At 35.6% G+C, this 27062-nt stretch overlaps 2 protein-coding genes across 2 annotated transcripts; both read right to left on the minus strand.

Annotated features, from left to right (window-relative positions):
• Positions 1–648: 648 nt before the first annotated feature.
• On the minus strand, positions 649–11106 carry LOC136805295 (sodium- and chloride-dependent transporter XTRP3A-like). The gene is made up of 9 exons (XM_067061876.1): positions 10445–11106; positions 6672–7150; positions 6054–6164; positions 5297–5506; positions 4690–4770; positions 3996–4194; positions 3412–3571; positions 2430–2592; positions 649–1749 (listed from the first exon to the last, which is right to left on the minus strand). The coding sequence occupies exons 1-9, from the start codon at positions 10698–10700 to the stop codon at positions 1519–1521; spliced, it is 1890 nt and encodes a 629-aa protein (XP_066917977.1). The 5' UTR covers positions 10701–11106; the 3' UTR covers positions 649–1518.
• Positions 11107–12698: 1592 nt separating this feature from the next.
• On the minus strand, positions 12699–26654 carry LOC136805294 (sodium- and chloride-dependent transporter XTRP3-like). The gene is made up of 9 exons (XM_067061874.1): positions 26212–26654; positions 19623–20101; positions 18167–18277; positions 17294–17503; positions 16765–16848; positions 16218–16416; positions 15702–15861; positions 14924–15086; positions 12699–13909 (listed from the first exon to the last, which is right to left on the minus strand). Exons 1-9 carry the CDS (start codon positions 26501–26503, stop codon positions 13709–13711), a joined length of 1899 nt encoding a protein of 632 aa, XP_066917975.1. The 5' UTR covers positions 26504–26654; the 3' UTR covers positions 12699–13708.
• Positions 26655–27062: the final 408 nt, after the last annotated feature.

Below are 27062 nucleotides of genomic sequence, written 5' to 3' on the forward strand. Positions count from 1 at the left end.
GTTTTCTAAAGAACTCTCTCTCTATTACTTCAAATGACCAATTAGTGAAGCATTTTGTTAAAATTCCAGCTCATCCCATCGAAGTTTTTGAGTTCTTCTATTGGAGTAAAGTAACGATATTTTTGCGTCATATCATTAATAGGAATCGCCTTCCACATTCGCCAAAACTACTAAGTTCACGCCAAAATTAATAATTTTCCAAATGAACCCTCAATTTTAACCTGGACTACCGTGAAAAGCACGTGCCGAAATCATATTCTGGGGTTAAATTTTAGGGTATTTCTCACCGGGGTCAAATTTTCCATTGGGGCAGGGAACTCTACCGGCTTTGTGACACAGGGGTGCTTTTTCAAATCTGTATCATCAATTGTCAAATTACAGTGATATCCCCTGCTCATTGCATCCATATAAACTGCCAAAGATCAATTGGAGAACTAGCATTTTAGTCTATGATGTTTAATGTTTTGAATATTTTGGAAAGTTTTAATAACAGGGGTCGTAGTACTTTTTCAAACCTAAACGATAAATTAAGCCCTGGAATGCCCGTGTTTACTAAGATATATCTAACATTATAAAACTTCTTGGTTGCAACTTCCGAAAATATTTTGGCTGCAATGGATTTTTAGTCATTTAAAAATATACAAAGCATACTATATTTCCGAAAACTTTTATTTACATTTGAATAAATTTGTAACAAAAATACCTATTTTCTTGAAAAAATGAAATATGAAAAAAAAGATTTTATAGGAACTACCAAACTATCCTGATACAAAAATTTTGACTGTTTATAATTACAAATGTCTTCAAAATAGCTAATAACCACACATGATAGTCCTTTCTAGTATGACAATTGACAACCTCGTCCCCGTGTATCCCAGGCTTCATTTACGTTACTTATGGGCGCCAGAGAATATTATCTAGCGCTATCAGTTAGCATCAAAAAGCTGTAACGAGGATGGGCAATTGGTTTCTTAGTTCAACATTTACAAGCTAAATCAGAATGTGAAATGTAAGTAAAAAAAGGTCTGGAGTGTGGGTCACTAGTCATAGATCAAGACAGACTTTATGAATCTTAAAAAAACTTAATCTCGCGTAAAGTTTTTTGCTTCAATAAAAAAATCTTTCAAGGTCTTTCTTGAGGAAAACATGCGTGCGTCACAGATTCATGCATTTTCCCCTGTATAATTGAATAGATATGATCATTGTGAAGCCAATTCCCCTTGGTTAGTTTTCAATAAGGTATTGCTTAAGGTTAGTGAATAATCTAATCTCCCATGTAGGGTTTGAAAGCTCTTATTTTGCTTCATAAATTGAGCGGCCCGCGTGGTTTGCATACGGACGCTGGATTGGAAGTAACATTTACCGCTAGAAATTGGAATATGTGAAGGCAAAAACAAAGAAAGTTATATATTCGTTCCGAAATCTGAAATACGCCGCACATTCTAAGGCTTTAGTTTCTGGCTTACGAAAGGTTGAAGATTTGATTCTCGCCTTTGGGAAAACTCGATCATTTTAATATTATCCTTGCGTGATCATATGATTTGCCAGTGCTTGCTGTGACGAACTATTCGGTATTCCTCTCATCTCATTGTCCATTTCTTTCTTGTCGTCACTTTCATCTGATGGTATTTTGAAGAGGTCAAAGTTGACAAGAAGTGCAGTTATGGGAATGAAGATAACGCTGGCAGCGATAAGGAGAATACATAATCCTTTGGCCCAGTTTGGATAATCGTCAAGGAATGTGGTAGCCTAAAACGTTAATCAAAGGTGATTGTGAAAATATTCATCGTATTCACCCTTGCAATCCCAGTTGGCACACGACGTTATTTCAACGTTCATCTAACGTTATATGGACGTTGTGAACATTAGATAAACGTTGAAACAACGTTGTTTGCGAGCTGGGATGTCTTCTGATATTACATCACGGACCCAATAGCTGATTCTTTGTAAGTGACGTAAAATCAGTCACTTTCAACCAATCAGCTGTTGGGTCCGTGGAAGACATTGCAATGGTGCATATAAATAAACAGGTTTTCTCTGGATCAACCCTTGTAAAGATTTGCATGACATTTGTTAAATTGTCAGGACGCGATTTATGTCCATCTAATAATTCAAAGCAATAGGGTATAGAATTCTATTGGAGAAAGATCTCAAGAATATTGCCAATTCTAACGCCTATCATGCTTCAAAGTGTGGAAACCAGGGTTATGATTTATCAGAGAGGATTGACGTCAAGTCGTTGTAACGATTTTCTTGTTTTCTTGAGATACTGACATTTTGTGTCATTCTTCTCCCGCAAACTTAACCGACCTCTTTGTGGCTTTCAGGGCCGATAATATTCAAACGTTCAAAAAACACTAAATATTCTTTGCTTTTCTTTGGAACTCCAACCCATACATTATAAAGACTTTATTGAAATTTTCATTTACCGTGACAGGGTCCCAGCGAATATATTTGATGCCATTTGCTGCCAGACTGTAAAAGGATGCAAATATGATGAGCACTGTTAGCCCTGGTGTAACAAACAGCCACATACTTTTCCAATACCAATTTGGTTTCTTGCCTAACATGAATTCAATGTCTTTCTCGAATCTGGGAAAATAAAAGATAGGATAATATTGTTCACAAAACAGATCATTCATTGGACTGATTTATTTAAAATCCAGATAGGGGGTGGACGATCATTTTTAAGTCAAAATGAGATTCTTGAAAATTTGATGATACGAACTAAAACCTGTTTCCTACCTCCTGGAAATTTTCGTCCACTCCCTGTATGGAAATGAAATAGAATGGCCCATTTTCTGTCCATCACACTTTATTTGGGTAGATTTCGCTCTGGTACCATCACCAGCGCATACGTGTCATGCTGGAGTAATTAGAATCAGCACGGATAAGATTGAAACAACGAAGCAATGGTTTCTTTTTGGTACTTTTGAAAATGTAGATTGTAAGGGTACACGCTTTTTTTTTATAAGAATGGTGGATTTTCATTCCATCATGGATATTCTTAACTTTTTGGCGAAAATCATCCAAAAATATTCTTACGGTATTCTTAGGTTAAGATCGAAATTGGCAATCTACAGGTTAAAATGCATTAAAAATGGCATTCTTAGGTTCAGTTGCTAAATTCCATGATGGTGATATTCTTACCATATTCTTAATTTTTTGGCCATTTTCATCATGGACATTCTTATAAAGTGTATTCTTATAAAAAAAAAAGCGTGTAAATGAATTTATTAATTTTGTGTTTTTTTTTTTAGCTTTTGTTTTATCACGATAAGAGTACGGAAATTCTCTCGACAGTTGCTTCAATTTTTATTTTATTGATGCTGTTGAGAAAAAGAACTGCTTTGCGTGTGTGTTAGCTGGGAAGAAAGTTTTGCCTGGGATTTGAAATTTCATATTTCTTACTTTTTAATGCCATAAATGTACATAATGATGATGACTTCGAATAAAGATATGGTCAAAAGACCGATGTTTGCAGCAAATGAGTTGAACATATCCAACCAATATTGACCAGAGCCTTGGCAGAACAGCAATCCGAACAGGAATGAGACGAGGCAAAGGATCACTGAAAATGTGGAAAAATAGGATGTATTAAATTCTTTTAGCATTATTGATATTTCGACTTTTTGAGTTGGGGTTGAACCTCGAAGGTAACATTCACTAAAGCGGTATTATAGTGTTTATACTGTGTGGGTTGTAACTCATACTCAATTTTTGACTGATTTTTTGTACTCCTGAAAATCATTATTTTGCCGCTAGTACAGTCAGATTGCATATCTAATGCTATCTGCCTCCCAGGATTGGAATCTGGAAATTATTAATTACCTAGAGTACCTAATAGAATCTGTCAAGTAATAGAATGATTGAAAGCGATGTATTTCTTTCATTCCTAGGAAGTCAGTAAATTCATTATTGTCTACTTTGATATGGGTTTAAGTATGACCGACCGACAAATAAATCTAACTTTTAAAATCTATGATATTCCTTACACGAAACAAGCTCTTTCCTCAATGGGATAATCTTCAAGTCAATAACAGTGGTTCGGACGGCTTCATAAGTTCCCAACATGGTACCAATACCAAGAGTCAGAGTCATCATGAAAAACATCACACTCCATAATTGTGTTACGTCCATTGTAGACATAGCTTCCGTAAAAGCAATGAATGTCAAGCCGGGACCTTGTGCTACCTGAGGGTGACAAAATTAGTTTTTAGGTTACAATGGCTGTATCTATTCACTTGAAATAAAGACTGAATTTATTTAGCCTTTTCAAAGTTGCTTCTTAGAGAGCACATGATATTAAAATTTCAGACTCTGAACAGAGCCAAAACGCCAAAACATTCTTCGAAAGACACGTTAGATATTTCTAAGTGTTTGAAAAATCAACCGTTCGACCATTTACCCACCCTAGTCGTAATCCTGGTGAGTATGAAAAGTCCAGTAGATTTTAGATTTTAAATTTTAAAATTTTGGCATCGAGAGACTAGCCTGGATATCCAGGCAGCAAACTTTTTTTTCGTTTGATGTTTCTGGTTTACTGCCTAAATAAAATTGCAGCGAATGCGTACTTTGTTAAATCAATCATCGCGTGCAAGGAAGAATTAGCCAACCTTGGAGTTACAGACATCATAGCAGACCAAGTTAAGTTTACAGGTTAGATAACCAAGCTATTAAGAAACTTACGTCATCAAGGAAAGTCTTCAGGTCACATGTTCGATTGTCCAATGGTTGTTTTGTTAAACAATGCTTGTAATTAACCGTTGCCTAAAAATGCAGTGACAAGATTAAGCATTGGGATGTTCATTTCTGTTCCATTTCCTTTATAATTAACCCGATTTATAGAAACATCCCTGTCTCGCAGCCCCGTTGGAACTTCTTCTTCTGACACACAACGATGTTTCAACGTTCATCTAACGTTATATGGACGTTATGAACATTAGATAAACGTTGAAACAACGTTGTGTGCCAGCTGGGAGGGGATGAATTTTTCTATCCAAATCCCGATGAGGAGAGAAACTCTATTGTTTTCAGGTCAAAAAAATCTTCAAAATATAATGAGAATATTTTTTCTCGTTTTTCTCAAGTCCACCAGTGTAGACAGTGAATACAATTGGCTGAATGAGGATGTAACCTTAGTGTTGTTTCAACATGGATTAAATTTCATGATACTTTACGTGAAGGCTATTAGAATCTTCAAAAATGAGATTAGGGAAAAACTAAGGGACGAATTTCAATTTCATATTCTATTCATCACCAAATGATGTATTATTAAATTTTGAACTCATCTCACCTTGTACCCTAAAATTCCAAAGATAGTAACACCGCCAAAAATTGACGTTCCACAATTGACAACAGACACAAGTAGAGCATCACGAACGATATTGTTGTTGATTTCATTATAACTAGCCATTGAAATTAATCCACCAAAAGCAAGACCCAATGAATAGAAAATTTGGGTTGATGCGTCCAGCCATACTTCTGCTTTCGTGAGTGCTTCAAACTAAAATCAATGGTACAATCTAAGATAACTTTCTGAAGGACCTCTGGTAAGGGTAAAGCTGATATTCAAAGCTTGTTCATTTCAAAAAGAAGAGTTCTAAAATGTTGGCTTCAAAAACATCAGGAGTTCCTTGTTTGAATTCTCATTTATTTCTTATATAGTATGTCTCTTAAGAGATATTAAAAGCAAAGGACACTTTGTATCCAATATAGGAGGCCCTCCAAGCGGCTTTGTGATGGTGTGATAGGGCCTATCTTTGTCAACAATCAGGGACCTTGCTTGGCAAATCTCTCGCTCTACCCATAATACCAAAGATTTGTGAGCTCGATTCAGTTTTTTTGACCAAATAAAATTAACTTTAGGGATAAAAGGATTCAGCAGATCTTAGCATAGGCCGATTTAGACCACATCGAACTTATCAGAGGAAGAGATTTGTAATTGTAATTTCATTGTCTTTTTAACGAGCGTTGCACTCCTTAGTATGTTTCCGACGTACTTGCTCTATTGTTTTAAATCCGCCAATGCTTAGATTCTAAATATGTCTTACATCAGGTGTAAACATGTGTTTGATACCATCAGAAGCCCCTTCAAGCATCATGGCACGGACAAAGAAGATGATCAAGACAACATAAGGAAAGATAGCAGTGAAGTAGACAGCCTGAAATGACAAAGATAACGCATTGTGCATAAGAAAGTTTGCGACCGCAGTCCAGGGTAATCCGTAGGTTCCCTTTTCTCTAGCTGTCTACCCAAAGTTAGGGCACCACTCCTTTCCCTGGATTTCTCCATAGCCTTGCACACCGTAGCTGGATACTCTACCTTCATGCCTTCATGCTACGGTCGCTTTATGCATAAGAATTGTTGTTTTTAACAGATGGAATGTCATGTAGACTAAGGCCCAGACAGAGGATATGGCTCTGATTCTTTTCTTTACTAAAGCTGTTACTAAAGCTATTACCATCCTATAAAAAGTAAAATAAGACTCTGGGATTCAACGGTGAATACGAAAAAATATTCGGGTAGTGGTGGAATCATAAATAAAATGGAGACATTACAAGGAGGAAATCTATAATTTATTTTCTATCTTCTTTTTTCCATCCTGTTGATGGAAAGATTTAAGTTTTCTGTCATTCCAATTACTTTTATGAAAAAAAACTTAACCAACCTTTCCCATAGATTCTGTCCCTTTACAAGTAATGCCAAAAATCAAAATCCAAGCCAATAGTAAACAAAGAGCAAGCTTCCAATTAAAGACGCCGCTGTCGTCGATACCTGACGTCGTATCTAAGGCTCCTCTGTACCAAAAATACGTCGTCGGTGAAGATAACGCACATTCTTCGACCATGCCGTAAGTTTCATTACAAGAAGAGAAGCCTTCCTCGCAAGGGCATTTAGCGTAAGGCACTTCAGCTTGGAATGATATGAAAAGATAGTAAAAACACCATGCCACGATCATGTTATAGTAACAACCAACAAGAAAGGACACCACGACTGAGGATAAACCAACTCCGGCTAGATAAGGGCTTAGTTTGTTCCATACGTGAAGCGGCCCACGACGCAGCCTCTGTCCAATCGCAAGCTCCATGTAGAAAACAGGGATTCCCATAAATGCCAAAGATAAGATATACGGGATCAGGAAAGCACCTGGGAAGGAAATCAAAGGGTTCAAGGTTAATTCTAGCCTAGTAAACTAAGTCTGTATTCACAAGGCTATAGGACAGGGCTAATGGCAATATAGCGTTTTCGGGGCTTTAAAATAAATGTTTTTATATTTACGGATTTTAAGTTTGCCTTGGAATACTGTTATTACAGTCACAACTTACTATCAGATTTATCCTAGTAACTGAATCAAACTAGCTTAGATTTCTAGTCTAGGTTAATTCGTGATTCCTTTATCCTTAAATGGCACTTATCAACTTTATGACCAAAGGAAGAATAAACGGCATTAGAAACTCGTGCTATAAATTCCTAGCCAGCCATAATACAAGAGATTGTTACAAAAACAAAAACAAGCATTATGAATCTCCTTGCTTTGACGTGTAAGCAACAGCGTTAAATTTTTGCGTTTAAAGGGTCGCTCTCATTAGAAAATACAGTGAATTTGAATTGCACGTCATGAAATCTCGCTACATTTAATCCTGCAGAGAGACACATACCCATAATACTTAATTAAAAACCATTACTTTTAACTTTATACTCTTAGAAGACGGACGCGATAAGCGATTTAGCTAGGTATTCGATTTCAATTTTGTTCTTCGGAGTACCCTAATGACGGCACTACTCAATAGCGGCATAAAGGCATCGAGAGCGCTAGATCTACTTTTTCTCGAAAACTTTTGATGATGTAGCGTCGTTAGACGTTAATTTTTAACACTGCGATGGCTTCTCTACGGGTACCAATTCAAAAAAAAAATTCGATTAAAGATTGCGGATATAGCTTGGTCCAGGTATATATAAAGGTCAGTGGCTGCAACGCTAATTTGATAAGATACGAAAAAAAGAGGTTACTAGAGATTCTATTTAAGAAAGTAAAAAAGAAAACCGAACGAGAATCTTGAGAATTTAACAGTCCTTTGACGACAGTGGTTTTACACGTAAGTTAATGTTACAGTAGAGTCTCTTAACTCGAACCTCTATAACTCGAATATTTTTTACGATCCCTTCAGTAAACACTGCCTTATAAGCCATAACTCGAAATTTCCTTAACTCGAGTAAATTTCTTTCCCGTGTGTGTTTGAGTTCTTCACCGTACTTTATTTCTCTTAAAAAAATTCTTTTGACTCTAACATTTCTCAATTTGGGAAATTTATCACGGATCAAGAGCGCAAAAGATTTCCAGATAATAAATGCAAAATTTTTTATCGTTTTGTTGTAGCGGGATCACACGACAAAGCAGGCTCAATACACCTTTTCGACCCAGCTGCCAATTGCCACGCAGCCAATTTTTTTATCCGTTTTACCACCCTAAAACCACCCCAGTCTTTTTTTCGCACCTAAAGACAATAGAAAAAGTGTAATAAAAGGATTGGATCAAGTTTAGGGTGGGAAGTTAAATAATAAAGTGACACGCGCCTGGCCACGCGACTACGATTGAACAGTTGTATAAGAGTTTTCACTAGGGATTATCATTAAGGCCGCTACTAGACTAGTATACTAGTCGTTGAAAACAGACCCATATACAAAAAATCAAGCTCCAAATAAAAAGAATCGATGAGGTGAAGTTTGCGTCTCTTTTCTGAATTTCAACGACTAGAAGCTTCTTCCCTCAAAAAACGTTGTTTAATTATACAACTTTTTTTAGGTTTTTGAGAATCCATCCTACTTTTTTGACTAAATGATATTTCATAGTTACATTAAACATGGGAACATATTAATAAATGAGCATTTCCAAAAACGCAATAAACAGATAAAAAAATAAATGCAATCCCGCACGGGTCAGACATACAGAAATCTGTATGTCTCTCCTTACGATTTTAGGTGAAGAAAAAAAGGCGTTGGAAGTAGCTTCTAGTCGGTTATTTATCTGATAAGTCGGTTATTTTCCTTTTCTCTCACGCGCGCTGAATATTTAATTAGTGTTTACATTATTTGATTGACAGTTTTATTATAAGGTTATAAGTAATAACCGACTAGTTTACTAGTCTAGGCCGCTACCCACTCAGCATTTTATGGTTGGCAAACAAGGTGCGCGGCTTAATTATTGCATAAATTACACAAATCGAGGCTTTAAAGGCTGTCGCTTTGAGCGCAACAAGAGTTGAAACTTTTCAACTTTTTTCGCTAGGCTGTGCAGCTTCCCTATTGTTCTTTTTTAAATTGCCAATCAAAAGAGACATTTAACTTTCTTGTACTGTGTGCAAAAGGGCCTTTACACGCTTTTTTTTTATAAGAATGGTGTAAATCCATTTCATCATGGATATTCTTAACTTTTTTGGGAAAATCATCCTAAAATATCCTTTCAGCATTCTTATTACTTTGGGGTAATTGGCAATTTATAATTTAGAATGCTCTAAAAATGACATTCTTTGCTTGAATAGCAAAATTCCATGATGGTGATATTCTTAGGATATTCTTAATTTTTTGGCCATTTTCATCATGGACATTCTTATAAAGTGTATTCTTATAAAAAAAAAAAGCGTGTAGAGGATTGGTTCGTCTCGATCATGTGACAATAATTCTGCCACGTGCTATAATGTATCGAACGATTCCTTAAGTTCCAGATTTACCGTGGTTTTGCATTGAAAGTAATTCTTTTTTTGTTTTTAAACACTCAGAAATATCAACGACAATAAAGTACTTGATACGCCTGGGTTTCTATTATTTCAGAGATATCATTGAAAGATTGATCTTAAACTTTTGGTTAATCTGAAATGTTTGTTTGTAAAATTTCTGTCGTCTGTTATTTTTTTGAAATTTGAGATTTTCGAAATTGACATGGTTTTGTAAAAAGGCTCACGAGGCTGAACGATCGGCTGCAAAGGGGAATAATTGTAATTTGAAAGATAATTTTGAGACACCCTTCTTAAAATGACATCAATTTTTGGTCGGTGTCAGTACGAATGAAATGAAAAACTGGAAAAACCCCCAGCTCAACATTCGACTATATTCATCAGATCATTACCATAAAATAGCCTTGTCTTTCCACCAAGCCAAGAATTTACCGGTCCCTTGAATTAAATCACCATAGTATATGCTCATTCATCATATTTTTTTGTCAACTACAAAGTTCTGTACACCCATGCCTCACAGTCCCAGTGGAACTTCTTACCAAAAGTGTGAATGAAAATGGGGATGGAACCAAAGTCAATTTTCCAGTAGGCGGGGATCCCATCGAGTTTGTGGTAAAAGGATGTATGAGTTGTAAATGTATTTTAACAGTCCTCAACATTTTGAGCAGCAAACAAAATCAACTTCGCAAACAAAACAAGGAAAACTTACCTCCCCCGTTCTTCTGTGCCAAATATGGAAATCTCCAAACATTTCCAAGACCAACTGCATATCCAACGATAGCTAGCACGAATTCAAATTTATTTCCCCAACCTTGTCTAATTTCCTCTTCTCCGCCATCTTTGGTTTCCTTGGCAACTGAACCGTTGGATTGTCCTCCTTCAGGATCGAACGATCTGTTGTAAGCGGCGGATGCTGAGTCATCATCCGGCTGATAACCTTCATTGTGAACGACGTATCCCGTCATTTTTACTGTTACGTCAAAAGTTTTCCGAATTCGCAGTATAAAGTTTCAAAATTTCGACTACCCGATGTTTTGGTGGTGTAAAAATATAACAAAGAACTTGTTGGTCGATTTCTGTAAACCAAAACTTTTGTAATCTTCAGATTAAAGTGAAATCGATTTAAATGCTGCTCAAACTCTTGATGTTAAACAACTATCTGATTTTCGTTAGTGAAAATACAGTATGGTTATCAAGGTCTTTGCCAAATCTATCCCATTAAATATTTGCCATAAACTCAGTGTCGACCACACTCGTAGAAAGGATACAATGTAAAAATTTGCGAATTCTTAGGTCCTACTGTTTTTGCGACAAACACTTATAAATTGTTTGCTTACTCCGCTTAACAAAGTTTACATAGCTGTATACAAAGCTATTCTTTTTTTTGTACGAAAAAATAAGGATACCAGAAATTCGATATCCATCAAGAATATTTTGCCCATCTCACATTGTCTAAGATAAGGTCACATGATCAGAAATGTAATTGGAAGCTATTGTTTTGGTCATCAAAAAATTGACATTGTATAATAAAATGTTATATCAAGGAATAAAGTCTTGTAAAAATGCTGTTCATCGAGAATTTTTAGATTCATTTTTCTCCATATAAAAGTCAGCAAAAACCTAAAATTTGTGGATTTACCCTGAAAAGAAATTATTTGACCTACATTAGCGCATTTTAAAGACAGTGTTGTTTTGAAAGTAAACAAATGCTGGTTAAAGTTGACAATATTGACATATTATTTTCTTTTAACCAAACTTCTGTGGTATTTAAGCGCTCAAATACCCATTCTTTGTTAATCAGAGTATTAAGGCTTGATCCCGGGGGGGGGGGTACTAGGTTTGCGAGGTGACGGGTATGTCCGAGCCGAAAATTGAAAATCGACCCTTTGAGAGACTAAATTTTGGTGATTTTGGGACCCTTTGAGAGACTTTTTCCTAAATTTTGGTCCATTTTTTCCAAATTTTGGTTTGATTTTTACCAAATTTTGGTCAAAATTTTTGGAAATCGTGACCCTTTGAGAGAGAAATTTTTGATTTTCATGATTTTGGGACCCTTTCAGAGACTAACTTTTGAATTTGTACCCCTTTGAGAGACTTTTGAGGATTGAGAAAAGGTACCCTTATGGCTCGCACATACCCGGCACCCATTTTGCCTAAGTACCCCCCCCCCCGGGGGCTTGATATACAATTCGAATTACAAAGAATAAATTAAACCGCTTTCCAGGTGAGGAGACCAATCAATTACAAGGCGACTCTGTCTTGTGATAAGATCTTTTGTGATCTGTGCACTGGGCCTTAGTTCTGACACAGTGTCTTGGCTGAAAGACCTTTTTTGTTCTATGATTTAGACTCAGTAGCACTTCTAACCGATGAAATTTGAGATATATGAATTTTACAAGGATAGGTCAAACAAAACTCACTTCACATAATACCAAGCACTTGAAAATTTACACGTGAGAAAATAGGAGACTTATAGATATGGGATTTCAAACTAGTCGTAAAAAGTATGGAGTTACAAATGAGGTTAGACTAGCCACTCTCTTTAAGAGTATTAAGCGAGATAAACAAAAAGGGAAATTTTATCAATGTAATAATTTGGAATTGAAGATTTTCAAAAAAAATCCAGGACCCCTTCTATTTATAGGATTTTATATAAGAAAAGGTTGAAGCATTTTGAGTGTTAATTTGTGAAATTTACAACGCGGTGTAGACATTGTATTGAATGTTTAACAGGCAATTATCGCGTCATTTTCAAATGCAGATATCTTTAAGGGTCAAATTTCAATTGAAAAATTCCATTCATACTACTGAAATCCTACTGTTTGGATTAAGGACTACCTATTTCTAAAAACATTCCAGCTGCTCGCAGTTACAGTATTGTGTACGTAGGCATAAATTTCAAGATGAAATATTAAAAGTCAGTTTTTTTTAATCAGGGTCTTATCAACTGGTGCTTATCAGGGTTAAAATTTCTATATTTCACAAACCTTTTTCTTGAAACATTTTTTTCTCAAAATTATATCACAAAGAACTATAACATACATAGATATTTACAATAGTGTTATCAAGAATTTATTTAAAAAGTACGAAAATAAAAACTAAACGCAACAAACTCTTAAAAATTGTGTGGATTATTTTTACAAAAAATTATATTTTTCATTAAATTTTAAATCAATGATTTATCTTGATCATTTGGATTTATATGAGACTCTCCACATGTTATATCTTAAATATTACAGTGCCGTAGGAAGCATTTTCATATTGGGGGAGCTGAAGTTTAGTGATATCGCGAGGACCAACCATGGTTTGGCCCAAGAAGGGAAATTTTGAAAATTTGAGCTCTAGATTGCTTGAAAATGTACTTAAAAGACAATTGTGACAAGTTAAAAAAGAAAAAAATTGCATTTTGCAAAATAACCATTTTTGAAAAAATTATTGGGGGCATGCCCCCTTGCCTCCGCCCCAGTTGCTACGGCACTGATATTACTGTCTAACCTTTAATTCGACAAAGAGAGAAAAAAAAACTTTAGCTTCTGCTGAAATATAAAACCCGAATGAATTCCTGGAATTCCTGGCAGTTTTGAAGTTTATTCCAAAAAATCAATTTACAATTCAATTTCAGCCTCCAGTCATCACTGAAAAGTAGTATTTTTGAGTAAGATGTACTGTCTGTACTCCAGAAGTCCACATTTACTGCTATCCATCAGTTTGAAATGGCGCCCGACGCGTTCTCATTTTCTTGCCATAAATTTTTGACATATTTTTTTTTGACTGAAATCCTGTATTCTAAACAGGAAGATTCAACCCGTTTTCGTTATTGCAATTTGCAATCAACATGTTGAAGCCAGAAAATAACAGAGATTCGCAGGCTTTCAAGGTGTTGCTTGCAGCCTCAAGCTCTGTTACTTTTGCGAGTCTGCTTCTAATAGCAGAGGTTTCGTGCTGTACGTGTAAGCGAGTCAATCAATGTGTACTAGTTCGTTAACGGTGTTTTTGATTGGCTTGCAGGCATTCCCGATAATTCGTTGTCACTGTTAGAGCTATTGTTATTCAACTTGAATAGATCGTATTTGATCAATAATGCAGTGATTGGGATGAAAATGACTGAAGCAATGATCAGAACGATACATAACGCTTTCGCCCAATCTGGAAAATCGTCGTCCACTGTTTTACCCTGGAAATAAAGTAAAAAATAATTGGTTGTTAAGATCTGTCTTTTGATAATAAATTTACACTTCGGCCTTATTTTGAGTGCTCTAAGGTTTTACGGATTATTCCCAAACTTCTAAATCTAAGTAAAAACGATGATTACGGATAACTTCTGTTACGTAACAATCCAGCCAGCTCATTGTCTGGATAGTTGACATCGTCATCATAAAACGGGGGGTCATCAACACTTTTCCTGAATCAATGTCACAAGCAAAGGATTTCAAAATCCCTATTTTGTCACGTTTGACACCAAACTGTCACTTTTCTTAAACACCTAAACATTGATAGAAAAAAGGGCTCCGTGCCCTCCTTTCCCCTTTCAGGGGGGGGGGGTTTCATGGATGGCGGAGGAGCGGAATCGGCCCTTTTTTCGGACGGAGTGGCGGAATTTGGCGAAAATTTAGACGGAATTACGGAAATTGGGTTCTCTGACGGAGACGGAAAATTAGACAATTTTAGTGCGGAAAAACGGAATTTAGCAAAAAAATTTGCGGAATTTCGGAATTGGTAAAAGATTTTCAAAATTTGCGGAATTTTCGACAAAAATATTGAATTTCAAAGGAATTTTCGGTGACGGAATTTTGGTTCAATTTAAGACGGTTTGACGGAAATTGGAGAAAAAATTGGCGGAATTACGGAATCGGGTACCCCCTGAAACCCCCCCCCCCCTTTCAGATAGAAGTTGTTTTGACGTTCCCAGCAACTGGTTTTTTATAAGAACAAACTATATAAGAACATGTTTAAGGCTTTGTGGACTCAAAAATACCCTATTTCTTAGAAAAAAGGTCAAAAATATTCACAGATTGGTCAAAATTAAAACATGTTAAGAACTTTTTTAGTTGAAGATCCGAAGGTTTTTAAATTTCTAAAATGTTTAGGCTTAAAACTCAAAAAGTTAAGAACATCTGAAGGTTTTTAAAATTTTGGATGTTCTTATAAAAATAAAAACGTGTATGAAACAAAGATTAATATAGCATACCAGCTCTGCGTCCCAACGAATATAAGTGATTCCATTGGATGCCAATCCCCAGAACGAGGCTATGATAATACAGAAGGTGAGACCAGGTGTAACGAACATCCACATTATCTTCCAATAAAGGCTTGGTTTACTTCCCAACATGAATTCAATATCCTTCTCGAATCTAGTGAAAGAAATGTGCGATGCTTTATTTTCTCAGATAAATGATGATACAGGAAGCTTGACTTTTCTACAACCCTGTCGTACAATTTTTTTACCATGGTAAAACTTTACTTTTCTTAATTTTGAGATAATATTGAGCCTGTTCTTCACGACAGATAGGTAGACAGAGGTAGACTCGTTATTTATGAGCTGAACGGGAGATCCAAAGGAGCCATGAATTTGAACTGGAAACCCTTTGTTTGTGACGCTGATGCCTAAGAACACTCGGTCATCTCTCTTTTTTATAAGAACAAACTATATAAGAACATAAGGCTTCCATGGCTAAAATGCTAAGCACAAGTTAAGAACATTTTAAGGCTTTGCGGACTCGAAAACACCCGATTCTTTAGGAAAATGGGTCAAAATGGTCACAAAATGGAGAAAATAAGAACAGTTTAATGCTTAAAACCCAAAAAGTTAAAAACATCGGAAGGCTTCAAAAATTTTGGATGCTCTTTTAAAAAAAGACCTGTATTACAGCTAAGAATATCTTTACAATATGTTGAACTTAAAGGTCACCTTTACATTTATCTTAGCATTAATTTATCCAACCAAAATTCTAGTCATGGAGACTTACTTTTTGATGCCATAGATATACATAATGATGATGACTTCACATAAAGCAATCGTTAATAATCCAATATTTGCAGCAAATGAATCAAACATGGTTAACCAGTACTGACCAGAACCTTGGCAAAACAGCAATCCAAATCCAAAGGAGGCCACACAGAGTACCACTGAAATAGCAAGAAAATAAAAGATTCAATTGCCAACGTAAAGAGAATGAAGGAATTGATGCATCGAAGAGTACCTCACAGGACCGGTGGAACTTCCCAAAGTGGGAATGAAAATCCTTAATAAAATCTCAATGGGGATAGAAATTCTATTCCTCCCAGAACGAAAAAAATCCATTGGGATGGTCGGGAGTGCAAATTTTTGGGGATGGAATGAGAGTCAATTCCCACCTTGGCTGTGAAACAGAGATGTTTTGGGAACAAAACTTATATACTACAAAAGTCCTGGAGTTTCTGGATACTTGTTAACACTGGTGCTACGATTTCAATCGGTATCTTTTTGATGAAGTTTTACTTACGAGAGACGATTTCTTTTCTTGCAGGAATAATCTTCAAATCAATAACAGTGGTTCGAACAGCTTCATAAGTTCCCAACATACTTCCAATGCCCAAAGTTAGCAACATCATGAAAAACATGACACTCCATAGTTGTGTCACATCCATGGTGGACATAGCTTCAGTGAAAGCAATGAATGTCAAGCCAGGTCCTTTGGCAACCTGTAAGAAAAGAATGATACAAGTTTTTAAGCATGATTGCAAAATTGAATAGATTCTTATGTCTTTATGAAGATGATACTAAGAAAAAAGTGCGAAAGGTAGGTTTTGGAGATTGAGATTTTCTTGAGGGCTCGTCAAATCATGCTAGTTTGCAAAAACGTTCCCATGCCTTATCACTTTTTTTGATTGTTGAAAAGAGTGTCTTTTGAAATGCTTAACACCAGGGCTAAAACTCGTTGAATAACATCCAAATAAAAACGTTGATGATGTTAACCCTGGAGTCGAGGATGTCTCATTTGCTAGAATGTAGTTTATAGGCTTTGACTAGGTTAGAAATAATGAACTTACATCATCTAAAAATACTTTTAGATCACATGTCTTATTGTAGCCCATACTTTTCATCTCCTCACAGTGGTTGAAGTTCACTGTAGCCTGAAAAGAAAGCAGTAAAATCGTGAAATACTTCTTTTCTATCATATGATTTAAAAAGTAATTTCTCTTCGTCCATACGTCCATATAAACTAAAACTAACTTTTTTGGAAAAATAACTTCATAGAACATTTTGGAAAGAATAGACTTTGAAAATGTCTAACAATTCCAAGAACATTTAAGCCGGGAATTAAGCCTCAAAATCACAATGAAAGTACTAAAACGTACTGGTTCTTGTTAAAAAATGTGTATTTCAATTGATTTGGCATGAATCTTTACCAGAATACAGTGGAGTCTATTTAATTCGAACCTCTTAAACTCAAACAAGCTTCCTCGTCCCTTCAGTTAGCAATGCCTTATAAACCTTACTCCAGGTCTCAAATTAATAATGCAAACTAATTTGTGTTTCCTGAGCGTGTTTGAGTTATGGAGACTCCATTATATTTACCTTGTAACCAAGGATACCAAAGATAACAACACCAGCAAAGATTGAAGTACTGCAATTGACAACAGACACAAGTAGAGCATCACGAACGATATTGTTGTTGATTTCATTATAACTAGCCATTGAAATTAATCCACCAAAAGCAAGACCCAATGAATAGAAGATTTGCGTTGATGCGTCCAGCCATACTTCTGCTTTCGCCAGTTTGTCAAACTAAAGGAATAAAATGATTAATTATCTCAGTATTATATCTCTGACATTTAGTAGAATCTCTAACCTTTCCCAGTCAAGAAAAAGTGAAGCCACTTATTTCCATTCCAGAACGCGCCAAGAACAATCGTGACGAAAGAATACATCTAGCGGTTTCTTTGTTTTTGAGGACTGCGTCTTTTAAATCTAGCGATAGATTTTACTTTCAATCCGGCGTTTGTGTAAAAACCACGCGCAGGATCTCTGGTCCTTTTGACTGAATTCATAATATCCAGGATTGATAATCAAGAAAAATTGAAAGTATACTGAGGCTAAGAAAACCTTGAACAGTCTCGAATATAACACCCTTGTCTCACAACCCTGGTAAAACTTTTCTCACAAGTGGGGATGAAAATATAAATTCTATTGTTCAGGTCAAAAAACCAAAGTGGTTTTGTAACAAAGTCAAATGTTTTAGTTCGTCTAAAATTTAAGGGTATTTTTCCTAACAGAGATGAGATTTAGGGCAAACTTTTCCAGCGGGTTTGGGGGTCCCACTGGGTCTTTGTAACTGGGGTGTTATATACGAAGGTACATCTTCTTAACCAGAGGTGTCGACAAGTTATTCATTCATATTATAGCAAAGGAAAAACGTCAAAAAACTAGTAACTGTAAAAAGGATCATACCTCAGGTGTAAACATGTGTTTGATACCATCAGCAGCCCCTTCAAGCATCATTGCTCGAATAAAGAAGATGATCAACACAACGTATGGAAACAATGCAGTAAAGTAGACAGCCTAAAATCAAAAGAATTTTTAAGCCTTCAATGAAAGTGTAAATACGTCAATGAGAACTCACAAGCTAATTCTCTAACGAAAGCACTTTGTGTACCTGGTGTTTACTTAAGGTAAATTAAGGTGTTTTACTTGGTTTGTAACTTAATTTGGAGTTTTCTGATAAGGTGCACAAGGGCATCATCAGTTCAATCCTTTGTCGGGCCAGATCTTATCGAGGGCTAAATAAAGCATGGACAATTTGGGGAGAAGTAATTCACAGAGCGAAGTTTGTAACCAGTGGCGTGGTGGCAGGGGGGGCCAGGGGGGGCCAGCCCCCCCCCCCCAGCGGAGCCCTTTTGAGAAGGGGCGCCGAAAAAAAAGGGGCGCCAAAAAGGATTTTTCAGGCGCCCCTAACGAAAGATGGGCAATTGAAAAGCCAAAAATGGCGCCCCTAGTCATCTAAAAAACTCAAAATTTCGCTGGCTCGCTTCGCTCGCACTCTCTTTTTTTAGTATGTTTTGAAAATTAGAAAAAGTGAAAAATTAAAAAATATTTAGAGTACTAACCGATGAATTTAGGTTGGGTTTTATTATAGGTTTGAAGACTTACTTATGTGATTTTTGAGATTTATGTTGATATATTTTTCACTCAAGGAATTTGTTGTTGTTTTATTTTACCAATTTCAGGTTTTCTCTGTTGTTGTTTTGTGGTTTTCCGAAGAGCTTTTGGAGGTCATCAGTTGACTCAGATCTACTCAGGTGAAGTTTTCGGCCCTTTAATTCAATAACTCTTCGTAGATCAGCGGGCCATGTAGTATCAATTTGTTTTTTTATAGAGATACTACATCCTCAAAGCTCAATAATGTTTTTAGAAAATAATTTTGATAGCGCTATGATGTATCTGATTAGGAAACCATAATTAATTGATGGTTTAATTGCATTTATTTTGGTTCTATCGTAGAGTAGTGGTGAGATAATTAATATAAAATGATCAATAAGACTTCATACCTGACATTTAAAGTTTGGATATTTTTTATTATATCTGTCTTCTTCTGTTACATGCACAAATAACCAAAATTTTCTTAAATCGTATTCGTAAGGAAACGTAACATAAAAAGAGGGGGCGCCAAAAACAAAAAGCTTCTAAAAAGGGCGCCCAATTCTGCTTGGCCACCCCAGAAAAATTTTCCCATCACGCCACTGTTTGTAACTGTGAATTGAGATTGTAATTTTATTCACCAGCCAGAACTGGTCTCAAAACACACAACTTTGCCCACATTTATAATTCGAGAAAGGCTCTTCCTGTGGTTCTTTGGGGTACTAAGAATACTTTCAGAACTTGCTATTCTTGGAACAATTATCTCTACCTTGCCCATAGATTCGGTTCCTTTGCATGTGATAGCGAACAAAACAACCCAAGCCAATAGTAAACAAAGAGCAAGCTTCCAATTGAAAACACCACTATCATCAATAGACGATGTAGTTGCCAAGGCTCCTCTATACCAATAATACGTCGTTGGTGAAGATAGTTCGCATTCTTTGACAATACCATGTGTTCGATTGCACGAAGTCACACCTTCAGCACAAGGGCATTTAGCGTAAGGTACTTCGGCTTGGAATGATATGAAAAGATAGTAAAAACACCACGCCACTATCATGTTATAGTAACATCCAACAAGAAAGGATACCACGACTGATGATAGACCAACTCCGGTTAAAGAAGGGCACAGTTTGTTCCAGACGTGCATGGGTCCTCGTCGTAATCGCTGGCCGATCGCAAGTTCCATGTAGAAAATTGGGATTCCCATCAATGCCAATGATAGGATGTATGGGATAAGGAAAGCACCTAAAAGAAAGAGGATATCGTGAATTTTTCTCAATACAATTTATGGAGTACCATAACTTGGTATAATTCCGACACCCTTTTTAGAGCTGAAAATTATAGAACGGTTGAAACTGTTTTTCTTTGCTTAGTGGTAAGAGAGGAAAAATCCTTTTTCAATCAGTGATTCAAGCTTTCATATTATTTCTGTCTCTAAAGAAGGGTGTCTGCGGAATTAGACGAGGGATGTTAGACCAACTTACGGTAATAGTTAGAGGCTACATGGGTTGAATGACGAAGAATGGCTGAAAATGATTATAGACACAATTTTACACGTTTTTATAAGAAATAACTATATATAAAGACGTAAGGTTTCGGTGGCAAAAATACCAAGAGCAAGTTTTGATGCTTTGGGGACTTAAAAAACTCACAAAATTACTCACAATAAGAACCGGCTAAGAACATTTTTAGGCTTAAGATTTAAAAAGTTAAGAACATCCGAAGGCCGACTTTCTTATGAAGCTTGGTTAGATATGTGTATTGTGGGCTAAATATAGTATTTCATAGACTACGGAACGCAACAATCCTAATATTCTGGACTTACAGGTATAAAGCAAGGGAGTTCCCACCCTCCGTTAAAAATTATTTTATTTACTTATTCCTGGCTAGAAGGTTATCATCGCCGGAACATGGGACATAGGTGTATCTTTATGTGGTTGAAACCCAAAGAGTTAAGCTTAAAGAAAGCTCGAATCTCTAATTTTTCAAATTGTATTTTAATTTAACTTTATTTGTGTTTAATCCTCACTAGACAGGAGAACCGTCCTGTATTTTTATAATCTGATTTATAATCTTTTATAATCTGACGTATACAGGACGGGTATGACCTGACTCTCAGCCCATACCATGCTATATATTTCGCCATCAGTATATAGAATAAGAAATCATAGCATGGATCTCCAGGCTAAATCCTCACATGTCAATACATGATTTAGGACAAGTGACTGTAGGATTAGGTAATTGGTATGAGAATTGACGTGATTTGTACATAAATCGTTTCATTTCATTTTGCTTCAACTTTGATCAGTCTTGGACCCTGATATTTTAGATCTTAAAATTTGTTTTTCTTAAACTGAATTAATTTACGTCGGCTTTAAGCCATCAATAAACTCTTGAACGAAAAGATAAGTTGTTGTTTTAATAATGCGACGATGTTATGTGGTAATATGATCCCATTTGGTTGCCATAAATGTGTTGTATCGAAACTTTAAACTAAATCATATCGATAGTTTTTAGATTTTAAAGGAGGGGAAGTTTTCAAAAGATATATTAACCTCTGAAGACCAATACAGACCGTATCAGTATGCAGTTTACTATTTAGGAATTCCCCAGAAACCTCCAAGTGTAATTGAAGTGAGTTTCTTTCAAAAGAAATCTTTTACATGATCCCAAAATGTATAACAGTAATTACTAAACTATTAATCATGGAAATGTCACTTTAATTGAATCGAAATAATGTTATGATTCTCTATCACTGACTCTTTTTACAAAGCTTTGATGATATTTTTTAGTTGTGTTTTCAACGACGGGAATAAAAAATCAACTTTGAACTTCATCCAAGATCTTGGATGGTCGTCATGGTTACTTTTGTCTTCGTTGATTGCGCGCTGAATAGAATCTCGATTCGTCGGCACAGCGTCGATATATGATTTCGACCTGTGCTTTTCACGGTAAAAAAAATGTGTTATGCTTTATTTGTACTAGTAATCCCATGGTTATGAGGGAAATTCGGGATAAATTTCCCGAGGTCAATTTTGAAATTTTTTGAAATTTCCCGAGTGCAACGAGGGAAATTTAAAACATTTCAAAATTTGACCGAGGGTAATTTATCCAGAATTTCACGAAAACAAGCATGGGATTCCTGGTTAATCTCATGGTTTGGATTGAAATTCTAACAATTCTGAAAGACGTCAATTTAACACTGAAAATCAATCTGAAAATTTGAAAAGAGGTCAAAAAAGTCATAGAAACGCGAATCGAGTTTTAATTGGATAGTATTCCATTTACTTAAGCCTTCGAAGTTAGTAAGAAAGTCGAAAAAGGTGATGAATTTCCAAACGATGAAAATTTCACTTTTGCGGGAAATTACAAAATCTAGGAGGGAAATTACAAAAGCTAGGAGGGAAATTACAAGTTCGCGGGAAATTACAAATTAACGTAAGCAAAAAAGTCAATCGAATTTCAATCAACCATGAGATTATATTTGGTTACACATCACAACGCTTTTTATGTTTCACTTATCACTAAACCCATATACCCCGAGAGGGTGTTAGTAAGAGAAATTCGGGTTTATGCATACAGGATTTCCAATATTCAGCTCTTAAGGACACGTGATTTCACTGCGATCTTTAGAGTAATGTTTAAAAATCAGGGAAATCGAAAGTCTATTTTTGTAAAAAGGGCTGTAAAAGTTCTTAAAATAACCCCATTCTTTGGGTGAATAAAGCCCTAGTATGTACAATTTTAACACAAAACTTTTTTTTTAAGACAGTTGTTCAAAATCGGATAATTTTGGAAATGTTTACTTTTAGCTCCCTCAATATCCCACCACATCCCACGTGAGCTCCCTCAAAATCGGAATTGGAATTATTCCGGATTGGAAAGGAGTAGAACTTTGAAATTTTCACTATATATTCGCTTTTTAGTTCATCAACAGATAAAGGAAAAATCATGTCTTTAGACATCATCAATTTTTCTTTATGACCAAAATTGAACATTTTTGAATCCGATTAAAGATCGCCGTGTTTTTGTGCAAAAGAATGACCCTTAGAAAGACCGAGTTGGTCATTTATTAGACGATCCCATCGTCTACACAAAATCACTAAAAAAAGAAATACTTTAGGAGGCGTGTTAAATTCGGGCGGATTAGCAGTGGCGGATGTGTGTACAGTGTTTCTTTATTTCAAACTCTACCGCCACTTTTTCCCGTAAACCGCCCTGACGCCCTAACTATGTGCTTATATATTTTCTGACGGTTACTGACCCTCTAAAACGGGCGATAGCATCGTCTAGTCATTTATGAAACTGCCAATCATTGTTCTAGACAATTTTTGTCGGAATTCCTATCCTAAATTTTTGAAGAATTTCTTTTCTTGACGTTTACTTTTAAGTATTTGTATATTTTTGGATTTGTAGCAATCGCATTAACGGATGATTGAAAGTAAATAAACAAAATATGTTTCCTGTCAACCCGTCAGTCTGTTGATTTTTGCTTAGTCATCATTTCATTACAAAAAGTGTTAGTGCTACCAGAATTGATATATAAACTGTTTTTTATTCGTTTCTTTTGAGGGTATGTATGTCTAAAGTTCGTTCGCTTTATGTGTGCACTGTTGCAATCACGTAGAAACCATGTGAGTGTTACTATAGTAATTCTCCTAGGAATGGTTTCCACAAGGTGAAAAAATGGTACAAGCGTAAAGCGAATAGAACTCTATGCATTGTACAGGTGATATCATGTCGAATTTTTTGAACGCAACTTCCATTTTAACTTGTTTATTTGGCTTAGTACTTGACATACACATCACTAAAAAAGGGAATAATTCAGGAGGTGGGATAAATTTGAAAATGGAGTTTAGAGCGGAGGTCTTCCAAACTCTACCGCCACATTTTTTCCCGTGAACCACCCTAACGCCTTAACTCTGCACATATATCTATTTTCCACGTTTACTGACCCTCTAAACGGACGATAGCATCGTCTAGCTTAGGACGCGCAAAAATAGAATAGCGGTATGTCTTTACAGGCAGAATTACGGTCGGCGATCTTATCATTTGAATTGTAGTGTATTATTTTTGCAGTAGGAAAGAGGGTAAGTGACACGAGTGTATCTTATGTAATTCTTGTGAATAAAGACCTGAAACGAAACTTTGATTGATATCTTCACAGTCAAAATGTCAAATCATATCACTTGTTTAAAAGAAAAGGTATACTCATATAATATTATGTGGGTAGGAGGGAAGTTTTGTTTTAACTGCTGTTTTTAACAAGGCAAAACCATGAATTACAGAATGAAACAAGATATATCTAGTTAAGAGACACCTTGAAAATCAAAACAACCCTTCTGACGTTTTTAAGACAATTTGAACATTCTGTGGTGGTTTTTGTGACATCCCAGTTGACATAGACGTCAAGAGGGGAGACTCCAAAACCGTGTAATGTTTTTTCAGTCTTTCACTAGTAAAATCATATTTTGAATTTTAAAAACGGTTGCTCCATTTTTTGAAAAGCATTTTTGAATTTTGTGACGCATCTTTTTTGTTTTGTTTTTTAGAAGGCGGTGTTTGAAACCTTCTTTTGATGTTAAATTTGATGCCTTTGTAAAAGTTGTAGATGGGATTAAAAACTGATAATTAATTCATCAAAAACTTAATTTTCTTTACTTAAAGCAGATCTTCATTTATTCAAGGATTTAGTATATTTACCTAAGGTTTGATTCCTTTACCCCGTTTTAAAATGCCCTTTTACCCTTTTGGTCCTAATATTTATGTGTTATTTTCGAATAAGGGTGTGAAATCTCAAAATAACAATGAAATTAATTTCGAATGTCGATTTTACTTATTAAAATGTCGAAACTTTTGGAACGAAAAAGTTTTATCAAATCCTTGTTAACGAAACAGTGTTAATAAAAGTTTATAAAGGTTCCCCAATAAAAATAACTGAAAACTTTGTCTGGGAAAAATTTCTAATTTAGGTTCGAGAATTTCACAGTTGGACAGAATTTCCTTTTCAAGCCAGTCTTTCTAAAGTTACACTTTCTTTGCTTCTGATATCACTTCAAATTTAAAGAGTTGCTTAAACCAAAATTTTTCTGTTTGAGACCAAATTAGAAACAAATTCAAGTACTAAAAGTTCACCTGGTCATATTCATGGCATCCTTAGGATGCTCTGTTAGGTTCAAATCCCACCACAACCTTACGATAGTTCTTAAGATATCACTTTGACGCTCCAATATCAAAATTGAAGAGAAAGACCAAGGCGATAAGGCATCAAGAAAAGTTTTTAAGTAGCAAGTGGTGGTTCTGAGTAGACAAAAAGAAGGATATTGTCGTCAGCATGGCTTCACGCCCACACTCTAGACTAAATCACAACTCAAAGAAAATCTGATTGTATTAGACGCATTAGATTTTTGAATGGATCGCTAGCATCAATATTGACGTTATAGTAAAATCAAATCAAATAGATGATTCTAAAATATTAGCTTTTCGCAAAAAATTAAAATATTTGCAGATTTTTATATTGGATTTAAATCTCTTAAGTCGCGCAAACTTAAGACAAATATACTTTTTAATCTTTAGGGGGATTCTACTAGTGATTTTACCGAATGGCTCATTAACACGACAAACTTGTAACACCCTTAAAGTTAAAAGGCTGACAAGCCAAACACCTTTTTTTTTCTCGTGAAAAAGATTCTCAGAAAGTGTTGTATCACGCTATTGGGATTTTTTGCTTACCTTTTTTTGCTATGTGGGTGTGCATTACTGCTGTATACTAATGTATATGCACAGATCATTTTTTCACTGATTTTCTGGAATATGAGATTTTTTGGAGGTTGGCATAGATTATGATGTCATATGTCATGACTGATTTCCCTTTTTTTCTGAAATGGGATGCTTTAAACTTTGAATTTTATCTTTTTAAGTATCTAAGGACAAAAAAATTCTTCTTCTAAGGTGCAGGGTCTCCTCTCCCCGTCGGTGTACCTATCTATCAAATAACAACAGAATTCTTTGTAATCTCTAACTTGTAAAGAAACCAAAAAAAAATTCCAAAAAGGGGGCGTCAGAGAGGAAAGTTAGAGAGAAATCATGCCCATCATGCATTACCCATACCTGGACTGAGTTAATTTTCCAAGATTCCCCTTGACATGGAATTTATTCGAGATGTAGAAATCTATTTAGTTGACTATACGAAGATTTAAATTTAGGGTGAGCTCCAACCAGATCTATACTATTGTATTAGTTTTTACACAGCTGACACAAAACAGTAACTCGACAATCCCCCCTATCGTTATATGGACGTTGTTTTGACGTTCTGTACACCAAATAACATCAACTTTAAAAGGTAACAGACATACCTCCTCCATTCTTCTGCGCCAAATATGGAAATCTCCAAACATTTCCAAGACCAACTGCATATCCAACGATAGCCAATACAAACTCGATCTTGTTTCCCCAACCACCTCTTTCTTCGTCTTCAGACCCCTCAGCTTCTTCTTTCTTCCTTTGAGCAATCCCATTTTTATCAATTGTCATACGAACTTCATTATCACCACCTTTTTCAGGATCAAATGTTTTATTGTAAGCTGAATATTTTCCCGTCTCCTCATCTTTTTCATAACCTTCGTTATGAACTGAATAATTTGTCATGATTAAGCCAACAGACCCTGACACAGACTATATCACTGAACGTCGATGTCACAGACTATGTATTTGCGTAGATTTGGTCTGTACTGGCTGGAGTTGAAAGCGCTAATGAATACACTTAAAAATCGGAGGCGGTTATTTAGAGTGGCTTGCTAGTATCATATTTTTGTTATATTCAGTTTCCTTTCAAGTTCTTGTGAAAAGATAACATTCCTTTTCATAGATATTTTGCTTTGTTGTTTGCTTTTCTTTTGAATGGACGCTGGGGGCCCACGTGACAAGTTTTTACTATGTTAAAATTTTACATCTCAGGAATCTTGTTTCATTAAGCAGGTCTTCTTATGTGTGTTGTTTTTATTGCTTGTTACCGTGGAGACTTTGTTTGATATACCATGGATAGCATAAAGTAAACATTGCCACTCTATAGCACGAAATGAATATTCAGTTGCATTAATGGACTTTTACCATGTAATATTACACGAAACCCTGTCACGTTTTTGGTCATTCAAGCGCTTATACAAAAGATATCAAATATCGTACACGTCCTTTGTTAACATATAAA

This window comes from Clytia hemisphaerica, unplaced genomic scaffold (assembly GCF_902728285.1).
Source record: "Clytia hemisphaerica strain Z4C2 unplaced genomic scaffold, Clytia hemisphaerica genome assembly, whole genome shotgun sequence".
Lineage (NCBI taxonomy): Eukaryota > Metazoa > Cnidaria > Hydrozoa > Leptothecata > Clytiidae > Clytia > Clytia hemisphaerica.